General features: G+C 38.1%; 1 protein-coding gene across 2 annotated transcripts; it reads right to left on the minus strand.

Moving 5' to 3' along the window:
* Positions 1-203: 203 nt before the first annotated feature.
* LOC117475098 (cilia- and flagella-associated protein 100-like) lies at positions 204-10,468 on the minus strand. 2 transcript variants are annotated; one of them, XR_004555140.1, is made up of 17 exons: positions 10,441-10,468; positions 9,106-9,177; positions 8,954-9,025; positions 8,777-8,874; positions 8,428-8,662; positions 8,282-8,346; positions 7,138-7,301; positions 6,973-7,053; positions 5,244-5,425; positions 4,725-4,809; positions 4,257-4,299; positions 4,010-4,164; positions 3,084-3,213; positions 2,792-2,994; positions 1,825-1,918; positions 1,224-1,565; positions 204-418 (listed from the first exon to the last, which is right to left on the minus strand). XR_004555140.1 is itself a non-coding variant. In XM_034121202.1 (16 exons), the coding sequence occupies exons 2-16, from the start codon at positions 9,143-9,145 to the stop codon at positions 1,440-1,442; spliced, it is 1,773 nt and encodes a 590-aa protein (XP_033977093.1). In that variant the 5' UTR covers positions 9,146-9,177; positions 10,441-10,468; the 3' UTR covers positions 1,221-1,439. The 2 variants fall into 2 exon arrangements, 1 of the variants encoding a protein (XP_033977093.1); XM_034121202.1 differs by lacking the exon at positions 204-418 and having other exon boundaries at positions 1,221-1,565.
* Between the last annotated feature and the right edge of the window lie 12,402 nt (positions 10,469-22,870).

The raw sequence follows: 22,870 nt of genomic DNA on the forward strand, positions 1-22,870 counted from the left end.
GTCTCAAGATCTTTGGTTATCTCTAACAAATGTGTATTTTGTAAAAATGAAGGAGAAACAACTAAACATCTAAGTTAAGACACATTAAGTTGTGAAGAAAAAAGAGAATGTGTTTAAGTCTCAAACAAATCATTGAATTAAGCTGTAAGAATGTTATATTATACCATGACAACAACAAAAAGTTTAGTAAACTGTCCGTTTTTTTATTTTATAGGGAAAATGTAACATCCTAAATTGTCTTACAAATGTGTCGAGATTGAATTTAGGAAGTGACAAAGTCTTTCCTATAAAGTCAGTAACAGATTTGTAGTAGGAAAGCATGCTTTATAAATGATTATGTATATGGTTTAAATTATCTAAAATGTTCTATTTCACAACAGTTATACAACCAGGCACTCATTGCAATCAGACTTATTATGCTGTGTTCACACCGGACGCGATGCGACGTTTGGGGGCGGCGCGATTACATGTAAAGTCAATGCAGAGACGTGGACAGACGCGAATTCGCTCCGACGGCGCGCATGAAGCGGTGGACGCGGCGCGAATCACACGATTGAGGCGATTGAACGGTGCCGCGTTAAACGCGAGAGTTCAATTTTTTCAACTCGAGCGTCAAATTCACATGACGCGTTCTCGCGGAAGCCAATCAGCGGTGAGGATCTCAGCCGCCGTCACTGACGTTCAACCACACAACATCAGCCGTTAGCTGTTAGCAGTTAGCACACAGAGCTCACAGCTCCTCATATCCGTTCAGAAACTGGACAAAAGTTAAACAAGTACAAACCACAGACTGTCTGTGTCATGGTGAATACAGTCGCTGCTTATTTATGTCTGTAGGCCGTTGTTGTGAGTGTGGAATGAGCATATACAACGTTAGCTTAGCCTGGTTGACCCGATCTTCATTCAGAAAACAAGCATTTTAAAAGGTGTTTTGCCTGCCGTCTTGTCTGCAGACTTGTCAAAGCATTAATTCATGGTTGTTACTAACCGGTATCAGTATGTTGTTACTTCGGCATCATTTAGAAACGTGTATTACAATTTAATCACGGTAAAATATGTTCATTTGTTGTAGTTGTAGCTCCCGAGCCAGCGCGTCTTGTTTGAATGATGCGAGTAAACACAGCTGACAGCCGCGGTGAACCTCCAGCGTTTAGAGCGATGCGATAGGAGCGATTAGAGCGAAGCGAATAGTCGCATCGCGTCCGGTGTGAACGCAGCATTATTCTTTACATGATTCTCTTACACATAAACTTCATTGCTCGAGTCACACTATAATGCATGATAATGTTGTGTTAACATTTCAGCTAATGATTAATGAAATCTATCTGGTTTTATGTCATGATGTGGTGTAGGCAAGTAATTATGATTATATTGTGAAATATTTTCACTCCTCAACTGTTGTGTTGGATGGATTATAGCTTAGATTTGTTTCCTCGAGTCTAGTCTATGTCATCGGGGCTGAAGAGGTAGGCATACAGCTCGTCTTCAGCAGGCGTGTTGTCCACATTGCTGACTCTGACTTTCTGGGCAACAGGTTTGCATCTGGGCACGAGCTTTCTCCCAGTCTGAAAGAAATAATTGCATTGGTCCTGTTTTTTATTTATTCTTTTTTTTTTACAGTTTCTCACTTAAAAGTGGGTAATTGTATGAGGTGGAGCCTCTGTTAATCTTCAAAAACATTAAAAGCTAATAAAATGTTTTTAAAATAATGTAAACACAAGTTAATCTTTGTCTTTTTGTAATGAGCTGTCATTTATGTCCACAAAATTCATCCATATCTTACCCAGTGCAACACATTTATTTTAAATGCAGGAAATGACTTACTATTTTCTTGGAGTCAGCCAGAGATCTCTCCAGGTACCTCCTCATCCTCTCCTGCTGTTTCTCTCTCTGCTCTCTCAGCTTTTCTTCACGCTGCCTGCAACATGATGAAGGATGACATGAAGTAACAGGCACGTTTTTTTAATACAACAAGCTATTGTATTTTTTAAATTACATTTGGAATTAAAGTGCTGAAACGGGTTTCTACGGCAAAGATTAAAATAATTAAAGCGAACATACTATGCTCATTTTCTGATTTATATTTGTATTTTGTGTAAATAAAAAGGAGGATTTAAGAAAGGAGTTTAATGGAGGAGTTTCAGGCAGGGGGGTGTGGGGGAGAAACTCCCTCTGGAGGGATCACAGAGATTTTAGCCTTTGCAAACCATTTACATGCACAAAAACTTATATATAAAATAACAAAAACCTTTCAGAATGAATTCAAGACCAACTTTACAAGAACCAAATCTGAAGAAAACAACTATTGTCAGTTCTACCCTTCTGATCTGCATGATGTTAATCAGAAAGGCATTCTGCAAATGATATAAGAAAATAGATGGTATGTCAGAAAAAAAAAATTACTTGCCATTGTTTAGATTTTTTAAGAATTCAAAAAGATTTATTCTAGATGTTTCAATATTGAAGTTGAAGAAATAACTATTTTCGATGGTTCCACTATCACTAAATTGATCTGATCTTACATTTCAATAACAGAAAAAAAGATACTTGCCATGTCTTAGATTTTCTAGACTTTACATAGATTGATTTACCACAGTTTGATACCGATAAGTCTTTTTATTTGAATGATTCCTATATCTTTTAAGAGTATTTTAAGAATCTGTATTAACCCTGATTAAAGGAAAAACATGCAATAGTAGTCGACATTAGAAGCAGAAATGAAGTTGTTGCTCAATCAACTTTTTCTTGCAGGCAAGAGTAAGTAATACTTGTATATCTCCATGAGGCATACCTGCTCCTTCTCTCACTGCCCTTGATCTTCTTCATCATCTCTAAGCTGTCCTCAGGGATGCTCTCGAGGCTCTGCAGCAGTAAAGCTATGCGGTACTCGATATTGGCCAGCTTCTCCAAGGTGCTAAGGTTGGTGATTCTGTCGTCCACGCAGCAGCGATGGACCTCGTCCACCTTGTCCCCCAGATCATCCAACACGACGTCCTGCAATCAAGAGTGGAAAGGAACAAGGGAAAAAATGACTTCCTGGGTGTCATCACTAAGTCCTTAAATTAGAGAGGCTGCTTCCTCACCTGGTCTTCTGTCTTCAGAATCACATGGAGCTCAACCTTCTGTCCGAGCTTGGCGCCTCTTTCCTTCTCTACATCGATTCTCTGTTTCATGTCGTTGATCTGCAGGGTCAGCTGCTCTTTGTCCTTTTCACTTCAGTCAGAAGGGTTTCAGCATTCAATGGATTGTGAAACATTTTCCAGACCCAAGTTTAAAAATGGTGTGGATATAAAAAAATGTGTAAGGAAACTAAAACTGGTACTTCCTTTTATATGGAATTATCAAAACACTTTACCTGTTGCCTTTTTTTGTTGTTGAATAAAACAAACAATGTCTTAACAATGAATATATGGCTCAGATAATTGATGAACTTCACCTCACGTGAACCTATCTTCTCATTAAAGACTATTTAATACATTTTTTCAGGAAATATGGAAACCTTAATTCCCTCATCTCACAGAAGGATGGGGTGTGGGGAGTGTGAAGCTAGTAATGGGTTGGAGGTCTTCTATTTCTCTCTTATATGAAGGAACATTAAATAAATATGACTATTTTTATTGTTGATATTTTCATTTTATTTATTATTTTATTTATAATTAAATAGTTATTACTATTATTATTCTTTAGTTTATTCATTTTTTATTTATTCTTAAGTGTGTTTTTGTATGTCTTTTAACATTGTTTGTTTATATGAAGGGAAACATGGCAATACCACGATTTATAATCGTTGAAAATTATGTTTCATAATAAAACATTTCTAATAGGATGTGGGAAAGTTGACGGGATAAGGAAATAAATAATGTGCAAATAAGAATAGAGGTAATAATATATATGTGATTCCAAGTAAAAAGTGAGGCCCCTGCAGAGCTCAGGACGGCAATACCTCTGCTTATTTTAAAGCAACACAACTTCAACCCCAGAGCTTTGACCTTTGACCCATGATGCTTACATCTTCTTGCTGGTCGTGTCCATGGACTGCTTGAGTTTTTCCAGAGTCTCCTCCACCCTCGTAGAGTTCTGAATCAGAGACAAGATCTGCTCCGTCAGCTCCGTCACCAGATTCATCAGCTGCTGGGGGTCAGAGAAGTACAGCTCCGGATCCTCCTGCAGAGATAATACACAAGGTGGGCAAAAAAGTACTGCAATAATACTGCAAGATAAAAATATGTTAAATATTTTAGATTTGGAAAACTGACCTCAAATTCTGAGTGGCCACTATCCAGTTTGGAAATTGTGATCCTGGAAGAAGTAAGAAGGAGTTTTGGAGTCAGGAGAAAGTGTTTGCAGTAGCATGTAAACAGGATTTAAAATGAATTTATGGTAAGGTATTCAAAATGATACAAGCATTCTGAAAATGACTTGAAATCATGTTTAATGGTCTTAAGTCATTAAGACAGAAGACATTTTTTCAAGCATACTATCGAAAAAAATAAATAAAGTAAAATGGATCACACTCAAAAGTCTGCCACTTTGCCTTTAAGTGCTTCCGAACATAGGTATTCAATAGGTACAAATTATTTTAAAGCTATTTCTATTATGAATATAGGAGATTATTATTTTGCGCGTTTACTCTTATTTATTGCTGCATCATTGTGTATAAAGAATAAATAATAAAAGCAAAACAGCCATCAATGTTGTGATGTGATGTGTTTGTGTTCCCTCACACTGCGTCGCTGTTGGCTGAGGACATCCCGGTCTCTGTGATGGACGCCAGCTCTCGGCCTGGACCGTACACCTCCATCTCCAAACCTGTGTGTTAGAAAAATCAAAATACGCTATTATCACACTACAATACTAGTCATCCATACTTACTTAAACAAAGGGCTTCTTGGACCACTTATCACTGATTTTATATTTGAATATTTTCTTATACGGTTTTATGAAATATTTGTTTGTGTTATTTCTTAATTATAAGAAAATAGCATTTTTTTTTTTTTTATTAAATATTTCATACACATATTGTTCACTGTAAAGCGTGTTCCTTTAAAAACAAAATGGATACTAGTATGTGCATGAAAACGCAAATTGTAATAATTTAATTTTTCTATTTTACTTTTAAATAACTTAAACATATAGAAAATTATTATTATTTTGAGGAATGACAATTTTATTATAATAAAGTCTGCAATGGGCTTCCATACCCTGGTGTTTGAGTGTGATGTTGATTCACTTGGTTTACTTGCCCTTCCTAACAGCTGACTCCTCAAACTCCCTGTCCTTCTCCTGAGCTTCTCCTTCAGACAGATCCTTGTTTTTCAGAGCTTTGGTCTTCTGGGCCTCCTGCCACTCTGGAGGAGACAACTCAAACAGCAGCTCCTTGTACCTCTTGTAGTCTATCAGGATATCTTCAAACTTGGCAATCTCACTGTAATAGAAAAATATTATACTCACTTACTTTAAAAATATCATTGTGTGATTCGTATTTGCTAATGTTTATCTATATTTACTACTTCTCACACTTCTTAGCTAAGCTTGGGAAAATTCCTTATTAAGAAGATTTGTTGCAATGTTGTTAGTTACACTCCATGTGCACCAACAGTATGACCTTCAACTCAGGTGAACTGAGAACATCCTGATATGGCCTCCCTAACTCCCTAACTTCCAGAATGCTCCTTTCAGTATCACCAAGCTCAACCCCTCCCTTTCTCCTCTCTCTGTGTTTAAACATGCAACCCAAACTCTATCCTTCGTCTTTCACTCTGCAGACTGTATGCTCTCTGTATGACTGACTGAACTGTCTTGCAAGAAATAAAATACGACAAAGACAGCTGAATGGTTTGATTCTCTATCCACATTTGATAAATACATTCCCACCACACTCACTATGACAACGAAAGATTGACAATTATTCAACCGCCATTGCACATTAGGTTTATTGGCGAAATAAACAATGTCTCAGCTGTTTGCCATAAACAAATTCAACAAGAACTGTTTAAGTAGTTAAAAGAAACTAATATTACAAGGGTTTTTATACAAATCCAACAGAAAAAATGCTACTTTCAATGACTACTGCAGTCTCAAAGTTATTCAACCCCTTCATGACTAGCATCTTCAGAACTTAGTAGAGCACCATTTTTCTGTTGTGACCTGCTCTAACATGATGCATAGCCAGACCCCAGCTTCTGACAGCCTTCCTGCGGAATCTTAGCCCATTCCTCATGGACATTGCCTCGAGTTCAGTAATATTCTTGGGTGTGCGTTTTGCAACCGCCTTCATTTCAGCATATGCTTCATTCTTTTTCCTCCAGACATACCGCTGGTCCATAGGCCCGAAAAGTTTCAGTTTCGTTTCATCGCTCCACAAAACAGAATTCCAAAACTTCTGTGGCATGTGTATAGTCTTGAGCATATTGGAGCCGACATTTCTTGTGCTTTTGGGTCAGTAGTGGTGTACGTCTTGGAGTCCGGGCATGGAGCCTGGCGCCTAACTGTGCAAACTGAAACCTCAGTGCCTGCTGCCACCAAGTCTTGCTGCAGGTGTTTTGCAGTCACTCAAGGGTTTTTGACCACTTGCCTCCTCAGGAATCTGGTGGCAGCCGCTGATAGCCTCCTCTTTCTGCCACGTGCAGGTAGTGAAGCCACTGTTCCTTTAACTTTTAACTTGCGAACTATGCTTCCAACTGTATCTTTAGGAACATTCAGTGCATTTGCTGTGTTTTTGTATCATTTTCCTTGTTTGCGCAAGGCAAGGATCACTTCTCTGAACTTTTTGGACAATTCTTTTGACTTAGCCATATTTTGTTTTGAATTTGGATAAAAACCCTTGTAATATTAGTTTCACTGAACTACTTAAACAGTTCTTGTGTCATTTGTTTATTGCAAAAATAGTATATTTTGCCAATAAACCTAATGTGGAATGGGGGTTGAATAATTTAAATTGCAACTGTATGTAATTATACAACATAATCATACCTTGTTACGGTTCCTATTCCAGCAGTCAGTTTCTTGATCTCAGCATTCTTCTCCTGTTTGGCCTTTGCCTCCTGTTCAAAGCTGGCAACAGAGACAAGACAATCATTTACAACGTGACTCTTTATAACGTGCAACAAGCATCCAGCTTAAAACACATCTCCTCACAATGTTCTGGCCTCCACAGACTTCTTCTCGTTCTCCCTGAGGAACTCCTCAAATTTCAGGTTGTCTCTCTCGATGTTCTCTGCCAGCTGCCTCAGCTGTCTGTCTTCCTTTGCAATGATTTTGTCCATCTTCAAAATCTCTGACCTTTTCATCACCAGAGACAGCTGGGGAGGGGAGAATAAAGGGTTCAATTGTTCCTCATGGGTGTGTTGGCAGGGATTATCAGGGCTGCACACATTTGTTACTGTAATTGATAAACACATAACCACAAACTGCGATATTTCGCTGCACTTTGCACTTTGCACTTTAATGGTATATTTTGTGTCCACTTCAATGTTCAATTTGTTCATTAAAAGAAAGTCAGGTAAGTTATTTCCTGTTTTCTTTTTATTAAACAAGCTATTTGTTTAACTTAAGCAGTTTTATTGAAAGTAGCAAAAGACTACACTTACAGTTAAAGAAGACGTATGTATTTTTATCGCAAGATATTCAACAACGTTATTGCATATTTTCCTCATATCAGGAGACCTTGAAGCTAAAGCAGACAATTTTCAAACTTGAAGTCTTCAGCTCGTATTGCCTTAAAGGTCACCTATTAGCAAAATCCACTTTTTCATGTCTTTTATATATCAACATGTGTCCCCTCTGTGTTAAGAGATTCTGAAAATGTCAGGAAAATAGATTCTCTCTCTTTTTGTCCTGAACCATTTACATAAAAACCTGTCTGAAAATGAGCTGATCAGATTTCAGCATCTTTGTGATGTCACAATTGTGGATTGTGCAACCATTAGCCACAGACACAGATTCAGCACTTTTTGAAAAATGTTATCGTCCATCTGTTCTGATATCTTCTTTCTGGATATTCTTCACTTTCTGCGTTACTGCTTCCTCATAGCGGCTGGGATATTACCGTTGTGTCACTGTAGCAGCATTTTCTACTAATAAACAGTATATTTGTGATATCACAACCATGATGATAGCTTGTTTAAAGGCCTGATTTCTGAACACGGGCTATCATCGTTTCTAGATCGCTCGTTTTGATTGATTTACAGTATTACAGCAATTAGAACTACTTTGTAATTTAATGTCAATCTGGAAATCTAACTTCTTACAATATGGGACATTTAGGAACTTTTGTATTTACCTCCAATACTGCTTTCTGCCGTTCCATGGAGATCAAGTCATGTTTGCTGTCTTTTGCAATGTTTTCTGGAAATGGAGGAGAGACAACGGTCAGCATTTACGTTAGCAAGTAATCCACGGTGTGCACTCCCCTCTGTCTCCGCTCACCTCGTTTCATCATGGCCATCTTCAGCTCATGTCTGGTGGATGTCTGTTGAGGGAAAACTGTCTTACTCCTGTTTTGTTTGAGACTCTTTATCTTCTCCCTTTCTTCTTCTCCCTCCTCCTCTTCCTCCTCCTCCTCCTCCACTTGTTCTTGCAGCTCTTTCCTCAACTTGGCCATCATTCGAGCAGTGTGGGTGGTCTTCTCATTAATTGGCAAAGCCAGGAATTTACGCATCTCCTGAGCATGCATGGGAACAGGAGCAGGACTTTAATATGGTCATATATTTCATTTTGTTCCCATATGAGTATCACACACTGTATGTAAAATAACTTTATTAGTACACACACCAACCTCTTTTCGGTTCGCTTTTTCATTAACACTCAGCAGGAACATGCTATTGCTGTCCGGCAATTTGAATGGGCTCGGTCGAGTGTCTCTCTTTTTCATGTCTGCACACAATAAAACATATCAATCATCTCATTGTTTTGGCTTTCTATTTTACAGATTTGTCACTGGCTACTACTGTACCTGGTTTGCGTGATTTGGCAGCACTGAGAGTCTCTGAAACAACAACGCTGCCTGGAGAAATCTCCAGTGCTTCTGTTGATAACATGATTAATCACTGACTGCAGGGACACTAGGTCTTATGTGTGACGCATGGTATTATAATAAATATGTACCGGGATTAAGTGATGACATCTCTGAGGTGACTTCTTCCATCTGGCAACACGCTGGCTCAGCGTTTTGTGTGCCTGCAAACAAAACAGGCACATATTTTTAACAGAAATAAAAGATTAAACTGTTTTTGCAGAAGACAAACAGCATGAACGTGTAAATGTAAAGCAGAGCTGGGCAAATCCACATAACATAATACAACTGTCCAAGCGCAAAACTTCTTATCTATACTTTTAACTCAACACATATGTATTCATTTATTTGAATATTACACATTTTTACAAAATTACAAAATGTTTTACAAATGTAATAGCTTATTATATAATAGGTTTTCACCTTTTACACTACCTTGTAGAGGGACCTAGAGTCAGTCTTAAAATACATATTATTTCAATTAATATTGTGCTTAAAGGTGGGGTAGGTAAGTTTGAGAAACCGGCTCAAGATACACTTTTTGTTATATTCCATGGAATGCTCTTAACATCCCGATAGCAATGAATATCTTAAGTGCTTTGATAAAAAATCCATAAAAGAATTCCATCTGTGCACAAATTTATCTCGTGCCCTCATTGGTCATGTGCGCGTTCGTGTGTGTTGGAGGAGGGGCTCTATAAGGAAGTGGCAGATTTTCTCCGGTTGTGTATTTTCAAATTCTAGCGATCTCGAGCCGGTTTCTCAAACTTACCTACCCCACCTTTAAATGATGCAAAAAACCTTTCACCTTTCAATGGTGATCATACCCATGGCCTTAATTGTTAACGTATTGCAATATTGATATACTTGCAGTATTACAAATTGGGTGTCAGTGGCTATGCACACGTCGGAAACTGGAATAAAACTGGAAGCTAATTTATCAACAGGTCACCAAATTGCTAAACTTTAAAAGAGATTCTTAATTAACCAGGAATTAAATCTTAAGGATTGCTATTTACATTTATACAAAATGTATAACACACATCAATCCCAGGGACCAGGACTAAAGCTGCCATAGTATACTAATTTGCTGTTTTAAATATGTATTTATCTTTGACAAAAGACAGCTAGTTATAATAAGGCCTACCATCAGTTAAGATAAACAATGTTACTAAATATTCTCTTCATGGGCATTCAAATTAGTTTCTGTGTACTTTAGCAACATATCACGTTTGGATTGTTTTCACATTTTATCCCGGAAGTGATTAGCTGAATTAGGCTAATCTGTTTACTTGCTAAACTAACGTAAAGTTAGCCCAGTTTGTCTGATAACCAAACGGAATGTTGCTTTTAATTTGTGCGGGTTAGCATGAAGCTAACTGTTTACACACGTCTTTAATTTGATGTTTAAAATGTATTCCACCTACCGCCTGATAATGTTGCTGTTGCTGTTGCTGCATCACACATCTCCAGACTGGGCTCTTTGTTTGTGTACTGTTGCCTTGGTAACAGTTGCCTTCACGGTCTCCTATTAACTCCCTTCCAATTGGATAAAGCTTGTTTGCATTGTATCCATCAATGTCTGGAGCTGTATTATAATTCACATATTTTTTAGATGATTAATGGATTTAAAAAAGAATGATACTTATTAATTAAATAAAAACATTAATCGTTTATTTTATTTTTAGTTTCATGGCCAAACCATTTTTATTTAATTAAAAACGGCTCGATAGGCTATATCGAGCCTATAGGCTAGCAGTTTAATTCAATAAAAAACAAAAACATAATGGAGATTCAGTATAGAAATATTATTTAAATAAACCAATAACAAAGAAGCCAGGATTATACCACACTAGACAAGGTTGGCCTTATTGTTAGTTTAAATAGGAAGAAGCAGTGGTGTAAAGTAACTAAGTACATTTACTCAACAATTTTGAGGTACTGTACTTTAATTTTTGCTACTTTGTACTTCAACTCCACTACAATTCAGAGGTAAATAGTGTACTTTTACTCCACTACATTTATTAAATATCTTTAGTTACTTTGCAAATTTGGATTTATGATGTGAAATATAGTCAACTCTTAAATCAGACTTAAATTACACCTGGAGTAAATTCACAAGCTACCCTGCAGTATACAAAGTAATTCAAACTAGCTGCACCTTTACCAGCTTTGATAACATTTTAATGATCAATCATTATAATCAAAACGTATTATGTATATTATTCTGAAATGGACCAATCTCCAATGACTACTTTTACTTTTGTTACTTTAAGTATATTTTGATGCATATACTTTTGTACTTTTACTTGAGTAACATTTTGAATTTTTTGACTTTTAGTTGTAACCATAGACTGTATGGTTGTAACAGAGTATTTTTTACACTCTTTCTACTTTTACTCAACTACCATATCTGAGTACTTTTTCCACCTCTGGTAAGACGTTTCAAAAGGTCAGTATCCTTCAGGAAAACAACAAACTAATGTTTTAGTTAGAACAGTTGTATTTATGAATAAAACAGATTATCAAAATTATTATCAAATGTGTCCTAAAAATACATTTATCTCCTTTTCATGGGTTTTTGAAGAAACCAAACATGACATTTTCTATACCAACGACAAATCTGCACAGCTTTTGTAAGAATTTCTTGCTGTGAAAACAATACCAAATACTGTTGGTGTCAAATTGCTTCTGAATTACATATTTATTCCAAAAAAGTCTCTTTTTAAAATGAGTATTTGGGGGATGTTTTGTTTATATGTTTTCCTACTGGGGAGAACATTTGGCAAAGTCAATTCTGTGTGCCAGTCATATTAATCCTCCACTAGATGGCAGAGACAGATCATACAGTCTGTGTCAAAGAAGCAACTCAATACTTCAGGTGCTTTCTTAAGTAGAGAAACATAACTTAAAATACATAGAAATATATTGACATGAAATGTAGTGAAAAGTGCAACCAAGAGAATAGTTAACAAGCAGAATACATGTAACAAGATTTTTTTATTCAGTAGCTGGACCCATATGTTTAAAAAATAACAATGACGGTGAGCAATATCTACTGAATGATGTGTTCAAGTAAAACCGAGCATTCCCTCTTGCTCAAATTTGATTTGATTTGTAAGTGGTTGATTGTGAATTTGCCCAATGAAAGGCAGTTGTTTTTTTCTTAGAAAATAAGAAAACACTCAGCAGAAGACATAATGTTTTTTACATGTACTTGTAACGGAATACACTCCTAAAGTTACCCTCCCGACCCTAATACCGTCTTCCTAAATGAAGTGGACTTAGATGCCGACACTTGTTTCAGTTTACCGTGTGTTCCAGTGAATATACTTAGAAGCTGATACTGTACATTCCCTTCCACGCATCCACACATGACCCTGCACATCTCAGCTCCACAGAGCAGCCCACACACTCTACACACACTTGCTTGTAGGAAATCCCAGTGTCAGATTGTCAGGCTAAAGTAAAATGCAAACACATGGGGGAGTGTTGGCACTCGCTGAAGAAAGGGCACTTTGTGTAAAGGTGTTTTATTCAGATATGAAGGAGACAGTTTCATGCTCGTAAGGGATGGAGAGGAAACATAAAGCAAACACGTTAAGTGCTTTATAATCAAGTATAATAATAATAATTGTAAAAATAAATTGTACTCACCAGAATGAATGGGCAGGGGTGGGGAAAAATATATTCATGTAGGAATCGAGTCTCCTATCTTCCAAGTTTCTACATTTGAAGCTTAGTAATGCTACTGATAGACAGTCATCCTGCACAGCAAGTCATATTTGTGTCAAGAATTATTGTTTTATTTTCTTCATAAAAACTCTGTATGAAAAAAAGATAATTTTGACTAAATTCATATTTAGTATTTTGTTTGAAAAATACAAATTTGTGTCAAGCGTTTTTTTTTAGATATATTGGAAAATGTACATAACTAAAAAAAAGTAAAAAAAAAAAAGAATAAATAGATAAAAATACATTTGATTTCAAGTGCTTTAAAGGGTATTATTTATACTAGTAATACTTGTAAAATAATAATTATAATAATTATAATAATCATATACTTTACTGCACAACATTTGTGGTGCAACACTTCTTAAAGTGGACCTATCATGCTATATTTGAATAATATATTGTAGGGCCATACCTATATAAAACATGTCTGTGAAGTTTTTTTTTTCAAAATACCAAACAGATCATGCATTTTAGCCATGCCTCATTTCGCTCTATTTGCTCTTTTCCATCCCTGTTTTTGCAGGGGCTGATTCTGTGAGAAGTCTTCTTCGCTGCTTTTGTAGCAGACTACAGCGCCACTTACAGGCCTGGCATATGTACTACAGCGTCTCCAGCGCTTTCGAGCGGCAATGGCCGTGGCCGTGGCCCAACCCCCCATTCCCCTGATAGGTGGAGAGTTGCCCATATAGGCGGAGCTCCCTGTTTCTGACGTCAGAACAATTTCAAATCTGTATCAGCTCCGTTGCAGCCCCGTTTTTAAAGATTTGGGTATGGAGGAAAAGAGAGAGGGTTGTGTTTTCTGACACTTGGTGAGTTCCCTGACACACCGGGGACACATATTCATGTATAAAAGACGTACAAAAGTGCATTTTGCATGATAGGTGTAATTTATCTTAAAGGGGACCTATCATGCAAAATGCACTTTTGTACGTCTTTTATACATGAATATGTGTCCCCGGTGTTCCAGGGAACTCACCAAGTGTCAGAAAACACAACCCTCTCTATTTTCCTCCATACCCAAATCTCTAAAAAAGGGGCTGCAACGGATCTGATAAAAACTGATCCAGATTTGAACACTTTCCTGACAGTGGCGCTACGGCATGGGCCAACTCCACCAATCAGGAGGAGACAACCACGGCATTGCCGTTCAAAAGCGCTGGAGACGTTATAGTACATATGCCAGGCCTCTAGATGGTGCTGTTGCTCACAGAATCAACCCTTGCTAAAACAGATCTAAAAAATGTCAAATTGAGCAAAATGAGGCATGGCTAAAATGCATGATCTGTTTGGTATTTTGAAAAAAAAAAAAGTATAAATATGCCTTATATAGGTATGGTCCTACACTATATTATTCAAATATAGCATGATAGGTCCACTTTAATGTATTGACACAGCTTCCGGTCTTCCAAGACCCGACCGGACAAAAAGACGTGGTGCAGGCACGAAACACACTACCAATAGAAATACATTGCTTTTAAAATCGTTCTGTGTGACACGAAAAAAAGGGGAAAATCGTGTTGGTGAACACGAATCAATAGATTAAATGTTGTGACTATAACAAGAAATGCCGTGAGACTGGGTTGGAAGAGCAGCTGCCTTCTTGCAGTAGTGCATGGGTTTCTTGAGCATTACATATTGCCTCTGCCTCCTCCGCTTTGTAGCCCAAAGACAGAGGATATTTGGTATTATATAAGAGGTGAGCATTCAGCCTGCTGTGCATAATGACAGCTTTTCTTTAAACATAATTAACACCGCCACCTCCAATGTATACACTGTCAAGATAGGAAAACTGCACATCAATAATTAAGCACATAAATGTATACCCACAGAAAACAAAATTAAGAACAGAAGGCATTTCCTGAGCAACATTTTCATCTAACTTCACTAAATGATATTCCGCTCAAAGCAATCTTGAAGCAATTAGCATTAGGGGTGAGGGAAATATCTATTCATGAAAGAATCCAGACATATGTTATGAGATTCTGAATCAATTCACAAAATACGAAAAAAAAAATGTAAACATGTTTTGTTTTTACAAAAGAAGCTATACAGTACTTCTACTGATGGACAGTAACATCCACCAACAATAAATTGCATGTAGAGTTATTATATATATAAAAAAGTTTAAGCAAATGGTTTATGGAAAATATACTTCTATATGAAGGTTTCAGAGGTCAGTGCCTCAGAAGTGAACTATATAATGGTGACTTTTCTTCAAAAGCCAGTTAAATTAATTAGTTTAGCTGCTGACAGGCAATTCATCCAATCTTCAGGTTCATATTTGTATTGTGTGCCTCTACTGGGACATGTCTCCATGCTATAATGTTCTAAAAGCTTTGTTTTTCTCATACTGCCTGTACTGCAGCACCTCTTTTCACCCTGTCTGAAACCAGAGCCCAGTCTGCTCTGATTGGTTAGCTGGCCGACTCTGTTGTGATTGGTCAAACGCTTAGAGATGTCCCGCCCCCCTATCACGTACAATGTGTTGAAGCGCTAGCGAATAGAAGCGCAGGTGTTACGTAGGGATGTCACTATGTTATGGAACTCAGGCAGGGGGAGTATGTGGGAGAGAAACTCCCTCTGGAGGGAACACAGGGATTTTAGCCTTTGCAGACCATTTACATGCACACAAACCAATAAACCACAGGAAAGGGAAACCCCCAAAAAGCATAATAAGGCCTCTTTAAAAGTTCAATTGTAATTTTTTTTAATTTGTTAACAGAATTATTATATGAGGACTAAGTCATTATTAACCTATGTCCCTGTCCTAATCTTTATGTCAACATATTACCAAACGAATATGTGAAAATGGAATTATGTGTGACACTTCTTACAATTTCTCCACACAGCCATGCAGAGGCACTTTTTTTCCTATGAGCATATTTGATTGTTATTAGCAATGCAACAAATCTAAAACATGTAACATCCACTTAGCAGCTTATATTGTGTGGTCACTAACTTTGACCTGGTACCAAAGAACTGCAGCTCAGAGTCGACCATTTGTGTCATCGCAGCTGGAAGAGTCTTTACGTTCTGACGTATACATGTATTTCTGTCAAGTATTTCACACAATAATTATGTCAGTTATAAATATTAAATGAATATCGGAGGGCTGTGATTGTCAAAGCCTCGAAATGTAATGAATATGCTCAATTGATTATATTTGGTATTATAATCATCCAATGTACTCGAAGAAAATCTGTTTAATTTAATTAATTATTACACAGTGAATTGGAAATTGGAAATATAGGACACTCAGAAGCATGTCTAATGCCAGTTTACACTGAATCATTATTTACTGGGAAATTAGTGGATCCTCAGCCTGGCATAAAGCACAAAAATTGAGACATTATTCAAATCTTCCAAATGTCCGTCTATCAACAGAGCCTCACTTGGTTTCATGCAAAGAAGGTCCTGTTAAAGGTCTGAGAGTATTCACATTTTTTATTTCCCTGTACTTCAACAAATATTTAAGGAGTCTTCAGAGAGAACATACTGTAGTCTACATTTTAAATCAATATGAGTTAAAACACATGCTCAATGCACTGAACATGGATGGGAAAATAAACTGAAATCACTTCCTCTCATTGGGCAGCATTTGGAAAAAAACTGCCTTGTTTCCTTAACAGATACTTAGCAAATTAGAGTGATAGTTTGGTTGTTTTAAAGTGGGTTGTATAGGGTACAATATCAGTTTAGATATACAGTATATTTAAAATATTTCCACCTCTTTACCTTGCTTACATACGGAGACCTGAGTCTTGTATACGTTCTCTGCAAAGCGCAACCAGACTCCTTTGAGAAAAACTTAAATGTGACCAACTGCGGAGTTGTCGGTCTGCTGCTGCCCTTGTATTATTTGTGACTTTGGTTAGTTCATATGCAAAAAAAATAACGAAAAACAAGCAGATTGAGGCAGCGGTAGGCTAGCAACTTCCATGCTACTATTAGCTAGCTGTTGATGGTGAGTTGCTTGCTTGTTGAACCACAGTGTCTTTTTGTTTCTACTTTACTCTGCTCTAAAATGTTGCTTGTAGGTTGAGTCTTTGGATTTGTTGAAAGGCTCTTCTGACGGAGCTCGGCTTGGTAATGAACATATTGTAATGTGTAATGTTACCAATTATATTTTCAATGAAGAGTGATATATAATCAATCTTTCATTTAAAGCTCCCATGTCATGCTTTTCCGGTTATTACCCGTCCCCTTGTGTGTTATGAAGGTTTTTATGCATGTAAACGGTGTGCAGAGTCAAAACCCTCAAAGTACACCCTGTAGCGAGTAAAACTCTAACACAGAAAATACCTCCCCAAAACGCCTCGTTGGAGATACGTCACTGCCCATTTAGATTCTTCCGGGTACCGCATGATGTCATGCGGTACCCGGAACGAAATGGACCAATCCCGAAGAGCTATGGCCACACCCAGCGGCGCTGGCCGCACCCTCTGCCAGCCTAACATTTACTGTTGGAAGCTCTGGTTCAGTTCACAATCGATCCAGTCATGCCACTGCCAAGGACCTGTTTCCTGAAATGTGAGGAAGAACCACGACGAAGTCAGTGGTTGAAATTTCTTTTTAACACTGTTCCTTCAGAGGTTCGAAGAACCGGCATTTCACAGACGAAAGCTTCCAAAACATTGCCCAGTTTGAGGCCGGATATGCACAGCATTTGAAACTGAAGGACGATGCTATTCCTAGTTTGTTTGGACCGTTTGGAGCAGGGGAAGATTCGGGTACACAACCTGTAAGTTTGCATTGTTATTTGTGTATTTATCAAACAAGACTGTTTAAATGTGTAAACTGTGTGGGACTGCTAAGCCATTGACACAGTGCTAACTGTGCTAACTAAGTTGCTAGCGTTTCCATATATCAACTCTAATATCAGCAGATGGCCTTGCATACATGTATCTCATAGCAGGAGAATGTCTGCATTCACACACAAAATACCTATTGACAGTATACTCCCGGTGATTTGCCGTGCGGTCAGTCGCGAAACGTAATTACATTATAGCTGGCGTAGCGTGTATGCTACCGATCTAACCAACGGAGCTAGACATAGGTTTGCTCGGAAAAACATTTCTGTTATGCTACGTTGCTAGCGTTGAAATATATCAACTACAATGTCAGCAGATGGCCTTACATGTTTGTCATGGCAGGAGAATGTCTGCAGTCACACACACCGGGTGATTTACCGTACATTGTGACAGTACATGTACATACTGCATGTATAGCTAACGAGGCTAGCTATACATGCTAGCGCAAAACAATGTATTCATGCAAGTTACAATGTATGACCGAACGTAGCAGAATACCCGTATAAGATTGCAATTATAAACACGTTATTGCTAGCCTAATATGAACCACTAGCTTTTGTTCATAGTAGTTTTATTACGCTACATTATAGTTGCCGTTCCTCCGAGCTAGCGTTCATATCGTGTTAGCTACCAAAGTAAACAAGAAAGCTAGGTTAGCATATTAGCTGGCAAGCTGTTCATTAGATGGATTAGATAGATCCACACTCCTACCACAACTACTACTAACGAATCTAAAACAACTAAGTTTCTCTAATATTTTGTGATTTGCATTTGATTTCGTCCAGCCAGATCCTGGCGGACAATACATGACGGGGACCGAACTACCACACTGAGGCCTCGTCCTAAAAAGCACCGGCTGCGCCCAGGCAAGATGCGGGGAGGAATGGATGATATACCGTGTGTATATATATGTATATTTATGTTCATTTTGTACATTTCTAAAAATAAAGTTTAATGGAAATACTTAGTAGGCCTATCCTTTCTTCCCTGAATTATTTGCTCCTATAACATATCATTCATATATATTTCTCATCAAACAGTAGTAGTTTATTACAGGTAAAAATAACTTACTCTTTGTTATGACCGGCTCGTAGGCCACAACGGAAAGACAAGGAGACATACACGAGTTTACAAAACCACGACACATTTATTGTGGTAAATGCAGAGATAGGTGGTCAAGAGGATCGCCGAGCCGCTTTGGAGAGAGACGGGCCGCCGTGTGACTCCGGGCAGCTGGGCTTAATAGCACCTCGGCTCCGGAGGTGTCCGTGATCGCGCTGATTAGCCTCTTCAGCTCCACCCCATCGTAAGACCTGCAACACACCTGCACAAAGGCCCTGGGGCCGTCACACTCTTCTATAACAACAGTTGTAGGTACAGTTCGGTTAGTTAGCGTATAAAATATACGGCTGTACCAACGCCATTATAAGACTGATGTTCGGCTGAGAGCGAGCCGAAAAAAGCGGGCTGAGCCTCTCTGGTGGTTGACTAATCAGAACAGAGTGGCCGAGCTGACCAATCGGAGCACACTAGGCTCACAGGGAGGGGGGGGGCAAGAGCTCCAACGAGTCGTTTAGTGGAGAGAGTGAATACTGCTGAATACACATACTTGACAGAGATGCTGTATGCGAAACCAATGTGAGTTTGGAAAATTGCACAGTATAAATCTATTTTAGTATACCTCAACAATGTAATTATGATCAGTGGAAATGGCCATGACATGGGCCCTTTAACTTGCCCAACACTGGTCATAACCGCTGTATAAGATTACAATATGTCAGGGGTGTATGTCTGTCAGCTTGTTTTAGGGTCCTTCTGCCTCCTAGTGGCAAAAGAATCAACGTATGCAACCTTAAACAACAACAAAAAACACCTCCTTTTCTGTGTCTTTCTGGAGACGTGTAGAAAAGTAAAAGCTTTGATGAACTGGCTGTGGGTTGAATCAATATGAGTCATATTACTCAGAGAGTAGTCACATATTCTCTTTGATATGCTGCCAAAGACATACCACACCTTTAACTTATTTTAGTGCATCTATGAATTTTGCATTTCTTGGTAGTACTGTAAGTGAATTAATTAACACTCTTCCATTTGGAAGTTGAGGTACTTATGAGCCATGTGTTCTTCTTGCTGCCGGAATGTACAACTGCATATTTGGGGGATCCGTCTTTGTTTGTCGGCTCTGATCGTAGGAGAATTAATCCACATATAATAAAAAATGTGTTGACAAAGAGACGCATGGTCTTATTTAGAGAAGACGTGGTCTGGGTTAGGAAGCTCGGGTGAATTTTTGGCAGCAACCGGAAGTCCTAAGTGAAAATGATTTACTTTTGAAAAAAGACTCACAACAGTAAATATTGGATCAATTTCTTACAAGCCACATATCTTCTGTACATTCTGACATTAAAATCGTATTTTCTGACGGAAAAACAAAGTGAATGTGCACTTTCTCTACAAATCATCCAGAAACTCTCGCGAAATGTCACTACGACAAGCTAACCACAACTATCATGTGTGACTGCCTACTACTACTACTTTTCATAATGCCAAATATGTATGTTAGCTGTGTTAATATACAGTGTTAGCTAAATAAAGTATTAACTACATTAGAACACACCCACTTAGAAGACGTGTATACCAGTTCATCCCATTGGTGCCAATTGTAATGTAATTGTAATAATCATCTTTTGTTATAAAGCCTTTTTGATCGTACCACAGGAAAGGCAATTGCCATCGAGACTGCTGAGAATTATGGGATCCGCCTCTTAGACTAAACCATTAATTGCGAAGGATAATGATTTATTTCACCTTGGCCCAGAAATATACATCGTTTAAACCAGTAATTGTCCCAGATGTGAATTAAATTACCCCGGTAGGAAAACAATAGTTTTTAATGTATTCTTCAACACTGATATTTGTTTTATTTCCGTTGGAATTCACTTATTTTACCACCCACTAACTCCATTGCTCGTTTGAGTTACTGTAAGTTCTCTCACCACAGGAAAGGAAAACGGTCCTGTGGCTTAGGGAAGCAATTGGAGGTTCAGTTTTTTACTCAAATAAGTATTTTCATGCAAAGCTGTGTCTCAAACCACTAGCCCAATAATAATGACTGACCCAATCTACCACTGAAGTTGAAGCCAACCCCCAATTTCAGTGTCAAAGAAGTAACTTCCTGTTTGTAATGGCCGAATGTTTCACAAGCTTCTATGATTACATCAGGTGGAACTACTTAGCTAAAGTTCTATAAGGAAGATCGTCTCATAACGAGGTGTTAAAATAGATTAGAATGTAATCAGTAAACAATTGCATGCAAATCAGTTTCCCTTGAAATGCTCTGCCACTCAAGGGACGCAAAATGAAGGAGATTTGGTTAGATTCCTTTCGGCAGCCATTTTATTCCTTTGAGACTCTCCTGTGTTTTTCTTTCTCCGCCTATGTCTCCTTCTGCCAGCATAACACCATGCCCCTGCAAGAGCTCTTCATTATTGAAAAAAAGTATTATTTGGCAAACGCAGCATCACAGCATAATTTAGTACAGTCGGTGGACATTTCAACTTAATGGCTGTCGAGACGAAAGTCAGTATAAAAAGGGAAAAAATAATATCTGATGAAAACGGATGGACAAATAAAAATGTGTATGTATTTTCATTTAGATTATTGTATTATAGGTGTTCAATACCAAGAGGGGGTATTCGTTTTTATTTTGAATAGCGTAGGCTACTTTTTTATCAATGAGAAGCGAGCTGTCATTAAAAGGAATTAATGCCGCTTCCGGTATCACGGTACAAAAGGGGCCGGAGTTTATGATGACCGGTCTCTTGTTCCCAAAGCCACGGAGGGAGAAGTTGGCGAAAGTGTGTGTGAGGCTCCAGAGACGCCGTTGGTATGTTTCTCCGGTGTTTATTGTGTTTATGTACTCCATCTGTTGCCTTGTTTGTGAGAGTGCTGTTGCGCAATCGACGGCTTTTTACGCAGCGTGGTCTGCCTGCGCTCCGTTTTGTTTGATGTGTATTTTAGACAGCGCAGGTGGTGTTCAGTTGAGGTTTTCTCTGGTGCTTGTTTCCAAGTAGAGAAAAACACTCTCTCTAATTCATTTAAGTTAAGATGTGGTTGTAAAATAACTCACAATTTATCCTTTTAATTAAAATACCCTAAAAAAGCAGGAATGAGACGATGTGACTGAGTTGTTGTTATTATGGAGAAAAATACAATGAGGCATGCAAAATGTTTGTGTTTGCATGTGAGCTAACATTTGTTTGTCCTTTGTGTTTTGAAGGTTTTCAACCTGATGAAAATTCTTGGAGTTGTCCAAGCGTCCTCTGTTGCCCTCCAGCCTCTCAAGTTCGGGCTAAATCACTGTGTACATGTCAAAACCCTGAAGGACTTGACAATGGCCGTCCACCAGTATCATACTCTGCTATGTGTTACTGGACCATAATAAATGACTCTGACATAATGATCAGTCTCCATGCCATAATCTAACAGTGGCAACAATACTGGTGCCAATATGCCATAAGAACTCACAGCAGATGTGGTCACACCCTGTCAGTGTCTCATCACATTTTGACTCATGTACAGTATCTTTCTAAGATAGTGCTATATTGTGTGAAATACTGGAAACATGACCATATTTAGCTATTTCCTGACCCATTTGTTTAAACATTCTTTACAGTCAAAAATATATATAAAGCCAACCTGGCAGTAAATTAGATATCCTGTTCTGGAAATAGTGACTTAAGGACCTTGTTTGGGCTGACTTTTTCAACTATCCATAAAAAGTCAACAATTTATTTTATTTTGATAATCGATCTAATGACTGTGTAATAAAAAATATGTCACTCTTTCCCTCATTCCTACAGAGCGCTTAGTGCCTTTTAGCTCAATTGGTTTTAAAACCCGCAACATTTTATTCTTCTTCAGCGCCCGCATTCAGCAGCAGAACTCAGAATTGTCTATAGTGAGAAAGACTTCAATTTTCGTTAATTTCCCACATTAATGACTCTAGTTACTTATAACACATAACATTCCCTCAGATGTAGGTGGAGAACAAAAGAGAGCTAAAAGGCGAGTGAATATTAGACTCAATGACTCAAAATGTATGGGATTTTTTCTCTGTTTTGGCTGGGCAACTGTTTGCTAACTGGTTTGTCATTTATCCAACCCGGTATCACGGCAAGACGTGAACATGTGACGATCTACCATGCTGGGAGACGTGAATATGTCACGGTTTCGTCCCTTCAAACGTGACAGTTACGGAGCGTCCACACAGCAGCGTTAAACAAATCTTGGAGGTGGGCGTATCTGAAGC

The sequence above is a fragment of the Trematomus bernacchii genome, unplaced genomic scaffold, assembly GCF_902827165.1.
Source record: "Trematomus bernacchii unplaced genomic scaffold, fTreBer1.1, whole genome shotgun sequence".
NCBI classification, from domain to species: domain Eukaryota; kingdom Metazoa; phylum Chordata; class Actinopteri; order Perciformes; family Nototheniidae; genus Trematomus; species Trematomus bernacchii.